Genomic DNA, 12,553 nt, shown 5'->3' on the forward strand with positions numbered 1-12,553 from the left:
AACCTGTGAAATCCACACAGCACAAAGATCAGGTATCGGCTGCCTTCAGTACCAGAAATACTCACGGATGTTCTATCTTCAGCATCAGCACAGGATTGCTCATGTTCAAGATTTCTGGTAGGAGGTCTGTAGTAAAAAGAACCTGCTGTATTGTTTCTTAAGTATGGTGGTTGTTCTGGATCTTCAGAAACAGTACTTTAGTAATATTAGATGATGACAGATGAGGATGAGCAGCTTCCTAATAACATCCTCTGAATACCTTTGCCATGAGAGAAGCTGTCATTTCTTTCATGACACAGATTTATTGCAGCATCCTTCGTATGGGAAGAAGGTGAGAGAGCTGAATACCTCCTTAGAGATATTTAGAAAGCTGTCTGAGTTGCTCAGCCTGGAGAAGAGAAAGCTTGGGTAGCTGGAGGTGATATTATCAGTGTGTATTAATACCCAATGGGAGAGAATGAAGCCAGACTTTTTTCAGTTGTGCTCAGGACACAGTTGCCTGACAGGGCAAGAGGCAATGAATGCAAATTAAAGCACATGAAATTCCATTGGGACTTAAAAAAAAATTTTTTTACAGTATGAGTGGTCAAACACGACAAGAAAGTTAAACAGAGAGGCTGTGGAGTCTCCGTCTGTGGAGATACTCGGAACTCAACTGGGCATGGTCCTAGAAAACCTGCTCTAGCTGACCTTGCTTGAGCACAGAAATTGGCCTAGATGATTTCTAGAGATCTCTTCTAACCTAAATAAATCTGTGGTTCTGAATTTCTGTGGAAAACTGACTTGCAGTGCTGGTTGTTCTGGAAGACAGAAAGGGTTAGTGCTGCCTTTATGAAAATGAGTGTAGAAGAGTGGACTTTGGGGTCTGGGGATAACGGAGAGAGTTGATGCAATTTGGCAGCAGACTCGGTAAGTGCTGCAGCCGGGCACTAGATCAAAGTGATGGGGTGCTTGCCAGAGCAAGGGAAGCCCAGGAATCCTGGAGACTCCTTCGCACACATCATGCAGGTATTTTTGGGGTAGAATGCTTTTCTCTGTGGAATTAAATATTTTGTCTGATTCCTTTTTGCCACAAAAATATAATTAAGACAGCAGATATTTATTTGATTACAAAGGAATATCTTAGCTTAGTTATTATACTACAACCTAAGCGTGAGGAAACTTGTCCAATCTGTCAGTGCTGGTGGTCTTAAGTCAAGTTAAATGGGTTTTTTTCATTCCTAAATGTGTTTTCAAGAAAAGGGTGCCAAGTGAAGAATACAGTTTTCTCACAGGAATGGGGCTAAATCATGACAAATTGTCAGTTTCCCTGGAGAAATGTTGCAGTGACCTGTGATGGCTGCAAGTGAAATGGGGGGTGGAGTAGCAGCATATGGTTCTGGAAGGGAGTCACATAGACAGCAGTACTGTCTTAAGCTTTGTGATGGGGTGAAGTTTGATAGCCTACTTAAGCTGATCTGAATGTAGAGCTGCTACCAAAAGAGGTTTTGTTGTAATTTGACGTTGTCCAAGCGTCATTGAGTAGGGTTAGTCTCATACACACTGAGCTCATGCATTGACCATTCTGTTGAGCTGATCTAATGGATTGCTACTACTGGAAGGAAGAAAGACTTACTCTCTTGTTTTTCTTTTTCCTTATGTAAGCTTTATGGTTATCTTCTCTCTCTGTGCTAGTGTTAGCTGGTTAGATCTTTGGATCAGTTTTCGTGTGTGAGAATGAATGAAAAACCAAACCTACCTATTTGGCTGCTGTTTTGCTGTTGTAGGAAGTTGCAGGTGTGTGTGTGATTTGATACCTTGAGTGATTCCCTTCAGGAAACAGGTGCCAGTTCTGTAGTATTTAAAGCTACATCTATACTGCCAAATGCACCCGCTTCAGGGAGGCGATACCTGGTCCTCAGGCCCAGTGGCATGAGGTGGTGGCATTTATACTAGTGTTGGACTTGTTGCTACAGAGCAGTCTGATGATGTTCATGTTGAGTGCTACTTTGCCTTAAATCTTATTTGGGTCATGTGTGGTGCCTCTGTTGCTCTAAGCCTCAATTAACATCTTGTGTGTGCCAAATGTCTAAGCTAGACAGAGCTGTGTTGTGCAAGAGTGGTGTTTTTATAAAACTAAGGGTTGTGGCATATGGCCTGAGGTACAGTGTTGAGGAGATGTAGGTGTGTGCAAAGGGGCGGAGTCTTCTGGAGTACTGTGGCAGGAGCAGCTTGGTGCAGTCTTGTTAGCATGATTTTTTTTAGAGTGTTCTCTGGAGCTTTATTTCAGAAGGAAGGTTGGATCATTCTCCAAGGAACGTGGGAGCAAACTAACATCTGTACAAAGTGGATGAACAGGATATATATCAAGATTCAGGGATGATCTAAGTTATCTGAAATTACAGACCTTCCTGAAGGGAAAGTTTGTTACCATTGACTTCAGCTTGATTTGTATAGGAGTTTTCCTGAACTATGGATTGTAAGATCATAAATAATACTTTTTAGCTCAATATAATGTATTGTAGTTGCTCTTTTTCCATTTGTTGTAGTGTCCAACTTCATTTTAACCTTTGCGGAGAACTGTGTGCTATGCTTCTGTTGTTTCAGATGAGGTCACAGTCTTAATTACTTTGAATTTTTTTTAATCTTTAGGTTCAAGTATTTTAACTCCGTCTTTATAATTTTTGCTTATTTCAGGTACATGCAGAGTTTCCTTGAGCTTTTGGAATATGAAAATAAAAGTCCTGAGGATCCTCACGTTTTGGATGAGTGAGTAATTTGGTTTCTTGTGATGCTTCATTTTAAAATAATCTGTCTCAAACAAGTGTTTGTACTGTAGGATAACGGTGATCTTACTTGTGTATGGTAGAATTTGTGCAGCAAAGGCCAAAATTGTAATCTGGAGCACAAAAATAGGAATCTTAGGTGCTTGTGAGCGATGAATTTTGTACTTGTACAGTCTGATAGTTTAAGAAATGGCATGAAATGCTTATTCCAGGGCTTTCTGGAGAAGACAACGTGCATGTAAGAATATACTTGCCTATCAAATACTTCAGACTAAAATGTCATTTTAGTGTACATTGAGCTTAGTACTCTGTTGTATGTAACATATTAACACATTAATGCTTTGAGTTTTTTCATATTGAAAAGAGTCTATGTGTCAGTCATGGTTTTTATCTAAAAGCTTTTTTAATGGACTTCAATTATTAGTGTTCATGTACTCCATTGAATAATACTACTTATGTTTGGAAAAGAAAAGAAAGCTTAGGCTATTATCTTTATCAACAAAATCATATTAGAATTATAATTAGATTGTTTCCTTGAAATTAGTGTGCATAAAAACAACACCTCCCCCCATAAGTGAGAACAACAGATGCAATATTATGCATCAGAGACTTAAAAAAACATACACCCCCTCCCTAACACCAATGTCTGTGGGTACCCTGTACTGTATAGCAGTCAACATGACTTCTTGCAGGTTTTTTGTTCCATTGATTAGTTTTCTTGGAGTAGCTTGTCTTTTGAACTTCGATTTCTTTTTAAGCTTTGGAAGAAATGTTTTATAGGAAGTCTTTCCTAAGACATAAAATCATAGAATAGTTTGTATTGGGAGGGACCTTAAAGATCATCCAGTTCCAACCCTCCTGTCATGGGCAGGGACACATCCCACTAGATCAGGGTGCCCAGGGCCCCATCCAACCTGGCCTTGAACACCTCCCGGGATCTTGCAGTCTGGTAAATGCTCTGTGCAAAAATTGGCTTGCGCTGTGCCAAAATGGTGTTTTCTCTTCAGTTCGTTTCAGACACTTTAGCTGCTATGCCAAGTTAGGTTAAATAAGGGTTTTATTAAGCAGTCCATTTTAGATGCTGTGCTCTTTTGGCTGCGGGCATGTTGTCAGAGTTCTTCACACTTTATTTTTAATTATCAAGCAATACACACAGGAGAAACTCAAGTACATGAATATTAAATTCCCTATATGGCAGAATGGTAGAAGGAGATTAAGATTATAGACTGACTGGTGAACTGCAGTGCTATTGAACAAGAGTAAAGTGTTTAATCAGTGCGAGTCCAAAGCTGTAATATTGTCTGCAGTTCTGGGAACTCCCTATTAAGAAATTAAACCACGTATGGACAGTATTGATGTGAAAGGAACAAGAATTAGAGACTTGGATAGTTCCACCTCTGCGTAATGTTAAAGGCATTTGTTTAGACTGGCAAAAAAAGATTGAAGTGCGAGACACTGGAAGTATGAGTATGCAAAAAACCAAAAGTCACTCTAATAAAGGATGATTGGTTGCTCTAAGTGAAGAAAGGGCGAATTAAAAAACAGTTTATTTCTATTAAGGTTGAGATTGTACACAGGGCAAAAAGTACAAATTCTAATATTAGTGAGAATAGACTGAAAAAGACTGTTTCAGAAGGCTGTAGAGCATCCCCTTTTAAAAGCTTTTAAGAATAGTTTAGATAGTCTTCAGTCATGTTCTAGGCATGCGTATTCTGTACTGGTTGAATTAGATAAACTTTTCAACTACTTCTAGCTATTACATAACCTCTGTTACGTTTTGAGGTTACAGCCTCTGCATCAGTGGGGCAAGAATTTTGGTTTGTGACTGGTTTAGCAGCAAGTTTTCCTACTGCTTGACTTAGAAGAACTCTTTAGTGGGATTAAGGTACCAGAATTTAGGTGTCTGTTGCCTTTTGAGATGGTATAAGCTGTCCTAGGCATCTTAGCGAGCCTGGCAAGTGTAACCCACGTATTAGTAAGCCTAATAGCATCCTGGATGTGCAGATGGAAGCAAAGTGGTTGAGTAGCTTCTAGTACTATCTTAGATGTTCTGTATTTAGGTAACTGAATTTCAGCTTTTTATGGGCTTTATAGGTTCAAGACAAATCACAATACATGTATATATTTTAAAAAGTTGATGAATAGGTTTCTTGGAAAACCTTTTTTTAGTCTGTTCATAGTTATATAATTATCAAAGGAATTATCTGATTTTGCCATATGGATAACACACATTCTTAACACTGTTTCATGGCAATTGGAAATACTGTTTGAGATGCTTTATGTTAGTTTGATATACTAAATATCCGAAGATGAACCAAATATTTATTCATTTGGTATAACTTTGTTACAATACTTGGAAGATTTCAAATATTTTATTGCATGTAATTAAGTGTGTATTATAAGGATATTGGGAATATTTTGCTGCCTACAGATGCGAAGTCCAGCTAGGGACTTCAACAGTAAGTCATCTTTTATACTGAGTTTGGCCTGTGAAAAGAAGTGAGAGACGTGGTATCTGATTAAAAAGCAAATTTATTCATCTTGACGGTATTGGATAGGCTACCTAAGACTAGAAAGTCAGATTTACTTTCCTGCTCTTTGGCTGTCATCCACTTCAAACTTTCTGAAGGCCATGCGTTTGACTGGATATTGAGCTGTAATTAGCTGTTAGTTTATTATTATTTCTTTGCAATCTACTTCTTTGAAAAATTTTCTTAACTACACCCTTATTTATCTTGTAATAACCTACGGACACATCTAACAGATTTCTCAACTTCTGGACCAGTATTCCGTGTTGCTACTGTCTAGCCCTTTCTTCCTTTTTGTGCCTTACAACCAGAGGGAACTCTAGTAGTTAATGAACTACTACTACCCAGTGGAAAAAAAATCAGATGTCTGTTTATTTATGTTTACGTAGCACATTTCTGTTCTTTTGTAGTTACATGTATCATTTAATATAGAATGGAGCTGAATGTGTTGTCCATCTCAAGAACTCAAAAAATGTTAATACTTACAGAGGAGTTCATTTTTTGAAGTAGAATGAGTGCCTTTGTAATCTTCTTGTCAGCTGAGTTTCTGCTATAGCTAACCAGAGTAACAGTAGCACAGGAGAGAAGGGGAACTTAAATGATCTTTTGAAGAGGTTCAGTATCCACAGACGTTCTGAATCCATGCTGGCAGTAGTTCTTCGGTGAATGCTTTCCAGAATGGTGGAATGACTTGATCAGTTGAACATAAAATTGTCCTCCGACTATTTGTGTCTTACCCTTGCTTTGTCTGGGGATCCTGCTCTGGTATTCTCCATGTTCAGACTCTCTTTCTGAGGAAACCACAGTACATATCAGTGTTATGGGATTTTAGATGTTACGCACTGACACAGCTCTCTGAAGTCACGCAATGGAGTCAATTGGGAAATTGGTCTAGTGGAGAACCTACTCAATTTCAGCCCTGTGATCCCGAAACTGTTGCGCTGTTTGGCTAGCAGAGCAGTGCCAAGACAGTAGAGGGAGTGAACAGTTAGGAGTTAAGCGCAGAGACTAAGTTCATGCTGATGCTTGTCAGAGTGACCCAGCTTCTGTCTGTTCTTAGTACGTGAATTTGAAGACAGATCTATGCTCGTGAGTGTTAATGTTTTTATGTATACTAGACAAAATCCTTTACAGGTTTTTTTTTTTGTCTCAGCATTTTTGTGATAAAGAGGCTCAGAGGTGTTTCTTTATTATGTTTTGTTGGTTAGCAGGTCTTATGAAGACTTATTACAACATTGCTGGATTACTGTTGCTGTCAGTAGCATGAGCATAGCCAAAAAGTCAGGTTACTTTTGCATTTTTGGTAACAAAAATAGCTTTTCTCAAGCTGCGCGGTGGTCAGGTAGAAATCTTACCACAGTAATATCAAACGCTTGCAGGAGTGTTAAGATAAGATGTCCACGCTAGGTAGGGGGCATAAGCTGGCAGAAGTGTTAAATTTCCCCGTGGTGTCAACATGCATTTGGATAAACACACGGAGGCAGGAGTTGTTTTTAAAAAATTGAAGGGTTTTTAAAACATGCTGTTGACACATACATTCAAAGAACACTTACTGCACCCGCTGTAGCCATGAGCTTCTTCACTGGTTTCATTTTGTGGCACTCTTATGAGGAAGCGTCCTAGAACTGAGAGCCACTGAAGTAGGACTCTGACAATATACCTAGAGGTAACACACACACAAAACTTTGTGAACAAGAAGTAACTTACCTTTCTGCAGCACTAAGATTAAAATAGTTGTTCTGGCAGCAATTTTAAATAAGTAAATATTGGAGTAGATTTGATTACGAAGGTGACCTCTTGTTACTTTTAAGTAATGTGACATGCTACTTCAGTTAGTTTTGCACTTCAGAAGTAGCTACATGTGAACTTGTGCCTGTCTTTCTGGTGATTCTCAGCTACCAGCCATTACTACGTTAAAAAAGAGCAGCCAATCAAAAAGAATTTGCAGGTCTGTGCCGTTGAAAAAGGATTTTTTGTTTTCCAAGTATCCTCATCACTTTGTGGTCTTTAATCTTTCAAATATTACTATGCATAAAATAGACATAGCAAAAATTCCCTTTCTCTTCATATTGACTCATTTTCTTGCACGGTGATGATAGATCAAAATGGAGTAATATATACAGTCATTAGGCAGTTAAAAAAATAACTTGTGTTGTGACATCCATTAATTGTCTTTTTAGAAGTCTAGGCTTAATTTACTTAATAGCAGTGGTTAACACCTTAAATATTCTTTTGTTTATACAGAAGCCACTGAAGCTTACTTGACTAAAATAGCTTAATATTAATAATTTCTCATTTGACAAGCCAACTGCATTATTTATCCATTGTGGTTTTGAATTCCAAATTTCAAAATGACTGAATTTTGACAAAAAGTCATTGCTAAATAAAAATTTTCAGAGCTGTTTTGGAGCATTCCTTCTGCTCAGGCTAATCCATGAGCATTTTAAAACTGCCTCGATATGGTCTCCCACAGTTTGTGTACAGCAAAAGCTTTGTCTTTTGGGGTGTGTGTGTGTGTGTGTGTGTGTGTGTGTAAGGAATGAATGGTAAGATTCAGGAAATTTATCTTGATTTCTGCCTCACTGCTTTGAACATACCCATATACTTCATGCTTTGGTCCTTTAAAAGCATCTGCTTGATGGAAACACTTGAGTGAACACAGTTATCTTTGAAGATGGAATGGCAGGCTTGTCAGGTCACTGTAATAATGAATTGCTTTATTGTGTGTATTTGCACAATAAGCTTCTGCTATGATTTGCTGATCTGTAGCAGATAAACCTTCTAGCCCTTTGTTTTCCCTTCAGCGTGCTTGGTGCATTTAGACACTTTGGTAGTGGGATGTCAGTGAACAGTTTGCCCTCGTTGAGCACAGAGGCATCACATTGTGTATGTTGTGGATAGTGGAGATATGTTAAAAAAAAAAAAAAGCAAAGCTGTCAGTGAATAGCAGTTAGTTGAGTGTTGTCAGTTGTCTTTGAGATCTGACTGTAGACGTTTCTGAGCTCTGTTTTTATTAATAGCTAGTGTCTTGTTACTCTGAAACAGAGGAGCAACATGGGTACAGCCAAGCCCACCAGTTTGTCTTGAAAACTAACATCAGATCTCAGTGTTTACAGATCGCACAGAATCGAGACCTACTAAACATTTTAAAAAGAGCATACAAACCCATTAAGCAATAAAATATTTTAAGGTGCCTAGTCAGCAAGATCAATAAGTAAGAGAACAATTGTTCTTTACTGTGATAGTACTTAGATTGGGGAATTGGGCAGTTAAAACTTTCCTATGCAACAGAGTAGTGTTGAAAGGCAGCTGAACTGCTCATACACAGGCAAAACCTGGTGGTTAGACTTGGAATGATTAAAAAACTATTGAAAATGAATCCTACGTTCCTTTGGAGGTGGCAGCATAGAGTGGGAGAAATAATTTTAAAAGCTTATAACCTAAGAATGTTATCAAATTATTGTCCTGGTTAAGTGGTTGCGAAAAGGAAGGAAGCATCTGTTTTAAATGTGCTGGCTAATTGGTAGTCTTTTTTACTTTTGATGGTCTTAATGTTCTTTCCTCCCTTAGTTGGTGTATGTTCTGTTTTTGATAAAAATAATTAATACATCTCTTTTCCATATTCATTATAAATCTACTGAGAGTGCTTTGCTGTTGATGTATTTTTTTCAAAAGGATCTGTAGGTTTGCAGACAGCCATAGCTGAACAAGTTGCCTTGCTGTGCTTTCTTTTGAAAGCTGCATTTCACAGGGCTTACTTTTTTAAAACAAAATCCTGCAATCATTGCTGTGTTAATATTCATTTAATAATAGTGTGGCAGAGATGAGGCTTTAGAAAGCTAACAGTAATTAACATTTCAATCATGCATGAGATTGTATGGGAATGGGTGGAGGATGAGCAATTTGAAGATCATAGGTGTGGAGCTGCCTTAGCAGGAGAAACAAAAATCCTCCAAACTGTTTCAAAGTAAGTGCTAGTTAACAGGTGTGCGTTAAAAGCAGTGGAGATGATAGTCCTAAAAGTTCCCAAGCTACCACAGGGAAGAGCCCGTCAAAGCACCGTTGTATGCGCTCTGCCATCCAGCGGTGTAAAAGGAAACTGAACAGAAATCACTGAAGATAATTGTCTGTCCTGATAGTCACCCTTACCAGAATAGATGACAGATAAAGGAAATGCATTCGCAAGTTACTCTGCATGGTTTGAGTTGGTGGGAACAAAGTATGAAATTGAAAACTTATTGGGAAATTTGGAAAAGCAGCCAGATTGTTTTTCCTGAGTTTCCTTTCCCATCTACCAGCTACTGTTGGTTGCAGAGGATGAGAGATACCATGGTGCATATGGTTGCAATAACAGAAAGTCTTTTGTTTTCTCTTAATGACAAAGAGAGGTTTAATTTGAAGGAATGTTTTGGGGAGGAATAACTTGAGGCCATAAATATTTCACAGATCTTGTGAGTGAGAGGCTGACCAATATTTCTCGTTAAATAGGTTTGTATAGGTACTGCTGTGTTTCTGTTTTCTCCCTGTGATAATTTTTGTTGACCGGGAGGAATAGTAAACAAATAAAATGGTTATGCTGTGGGGAGTTTGAAACAGAAGTGAGATTGAGTTTGATTTTACTTCATTTAATAATTTGTTTCTAATTTTGTTTTCTCTAGCTTTTTAGATGTTTTAATTAAAGTCAGGAACAGACACAATGATGTGGTTCCAACCATGGCACAAGGAGTGATTGAATACAAGGAAAAATATGGCTTTGATCCATTTGTTAGTAGTAACATCCAGTATTTTCTAGACAGATTCTACACCAACCGCATCTCTTTCCGTATGCTTATTAACCAACACAGTAAGTAGTTGCTTTTTTCATCTTTGAGAACTCATTAGTTACTGCTTGTAAACCAGAAGCTATAGATTTGTTTTTCACACTTGTAACTGATTTTTAATATTCTGTGCTAATTATGGTAAAAGATATACTGGCATCTGGTTAATTTGGCACTTTGCAGTTGTCAGAAATGAATCCAAAACACCAGTACACTTTCTCCTAGAATTGTCAGGCTTTGTCAGCGTGGCTGTCACTTTTTAGTCTTGTTGGCAGAGACAGCTTGCATAGTGATACATGAGGAAGTTTTAGATAATAGTAGAGTAGCTGTATCTTTCTGCTCACAAATCTCTCAACGTGGTTTGTAGAGCTGATGTTTATTTCCTAATGAAATGTAAATGTGCCATAAATTTTGGATAGGTTATGCATGATATGTACTTTTATTGTTGATTTGTCAGCAAGTTATCTAGACTTTCTTGCCTTCTAAAGAGACTGAGTGTTTCTAACTTAAGTTTTAAATTATATCCTCATCTCCCTCTACTTCCTATTCCTTGTTTATGAATAAAAGCTGGAATTAGTCATCTTTTTGTCATCAGGTTCTGTTCCACTTCTCTCTAATAAACTTACATCTTTATATTGGTGTTACACAGTGAAAGGAGTTACTTGCACAGCTCCTATTAACCAGTATGTGCAAATATGCAGAAAGTGATCTGTATAAAGCTAAGGACAATCCTATGATCTCTCTTAGTGTGTATATTGCACCTTTTTGGTCTAGAGCTTCATTCTCTGCCCACTGTTCTACGTTTATGAGCTCTTAGAAATTGTAACATACTACAGATAATGTGGATGCCGGAGTGCCGTAGTATAAGGTATTTCACTCCAAGTTGTGTGTCTGTCACGTAGCCTTCTCTGTGATTAGCAAATGCTTTGCTGTGTGTGTAGAAATAACTTTTCATGTGGCAAAGTGTTCAAAATGAGATAATTGTACAGCTTATTCTCAAATGAACCTGGACAGACACATGACATAAAACCAAGTTAAGTTGAAAGGCTCTCATAGAAGAGTTCTGGCAATCAGCAAATGCATTGTCTTAATAGAATTCTTGGGCCAAGTGTTAGCATAATTTGTGCTAGTTCTAAAGTATTAAATTCGTTTAATTGAACTGAAATGGCTTTTCTAGAGACAATCTTATTTAACTAGTAGAAACTTAAAACTGCTTATAGATGCTTAAGTTTAGTTAACCTTGTACAATTTCTCTCTGCTAAGCAATGGTAGTGATCTTTCCATGATGACAAATATTAACCTTGAAGCACTGATGAAAAAGACATTGGAAAGCAGGAAAACAGAATGCAGGGCTTTATGTAGTTTACACTATTGACAAACTGTTTCTTACAGTGCAGTTCTGCAATGTGCACTGTGCCAGTGTATTAGCTCACCATGACTGGAATAGGAAAGGCTTTCAGAACTTCTTTTGCTCACCTCACACTGCATCTACTTCGTATCAGAGCTAAAATAGCATAAGATCACTTCTGAAAAAAAGTGTAAAACTTCTTTGAGAGCTAAACTCTCAGTGAAGTATCTGATGAGTGCCAAACCCATGTGCAAAGGAGGGAGTGGGGAGCACACTGCTGAGAGTCAGGAAGGAAGTCAAGTCAGTGAAACTTCTGTGCCAGGTATGAAATTGCAGCTTAGGTGAGTGTAAAAGGCTTTAAATGGCTGTCTCAGTTCCGCAGTCCATTTTACTATAACATTTTATTAGTTGGGTGCTGCTGTTCTGCCATAATGATATGAATGAAGCATTTATGTTATAGTTTTATCTAATTTTAATAGTCTGCTTTAACATGTAAATTTTCACCTTAACTTACCCATTTCACTGTTTCAGTATTAACAATTCTTAGCTATGAAAATGAAAAGGGGAAGGAGCAAAGAGGAAGAGGGGGGCAAGTAGTCTTCCTAAGCAAAGATTCTGGCAATTTGCTAGAGTATCTCTTTACAAAATATAAGCTTTCGGTACCATCAGGTTTAAACTTTCTGGGTAGCCTCAAGTATAGTAGGCAATTTACTGCCGTTTCTTTTTTCTTTTAGCACTTCTTTTTGGTGGAGATATTAATCCTGCTCATCCCAAACATATTGGAAGTATCGATCCCAATTGTAACGTGGCAGAGGTGGTTAAGGGTAAGATGAAGTTAATATTTTTGCTGTTTAACCATCCCCCGCAACTTAGAATATGCATAAATGTTATTGAGATACAGAAGAGTGAATGTGATACAAATTCATTAAAATTAATAAAATAAAGAATAAATTGAAGCCTGTAGCTGCTTCACAATAAAGCCATGGGTTTACTGAGACTTTCTAATGTCTTCATTACTGGGAATGGAGAAACTTTATGTTAACAGAACTAAGAAAACAATTGATTTTTTTAGTACCTTGAGTCTGTTGTTTTAAG

General features: G+C 37.7%; 1 protein-coding gene across 1 annotated transcript in view; it reads left to right on the plus strand.

Annotated features, from left to right (window-relative positions):
• Nucleotides 1–12,553, plus strand: part of PDK3 (pyruvate dehydrogenase kinase 3) — a 55,130-nt gene that overhangs the window by 24,335 nt on the left and 18,242 nt on the right. Inside the window, exons 3-5 of the mRNA XM_054081012.1 lie at nucleotides 2,677–2,748; nucleotides 9,952–10,136; nucleotides 12,193–12,282. Of these exons, the coding sequence (XP_053936987.1) occupies nucleotides 2,677–2,748; nucleotides 9,952–10,136; nucleotides 12,193–12,282 (347 nt within the window). The remainder of the gene's footprint in view (nucleotides 1–2,676; nucleotides 2,749–9,951; nucleotides 10,137–12,192; nucleotides 12,283–12,553) is intronic.

Source organism: Cuculus canorus, chromosome 1 (assembly GCF_017976375.1).
Source record: "Cuculus canorus isolate bCucCan1 chromosome 1, bCucCan1.pri, whole genome shotgun sequence".
NCBI classification, from domain to species: Eukaryota; Metazoa; Chordata; class Aves; order Cuculiformes; family Cuculidae; genus Cuculus; species Cuculus canorus.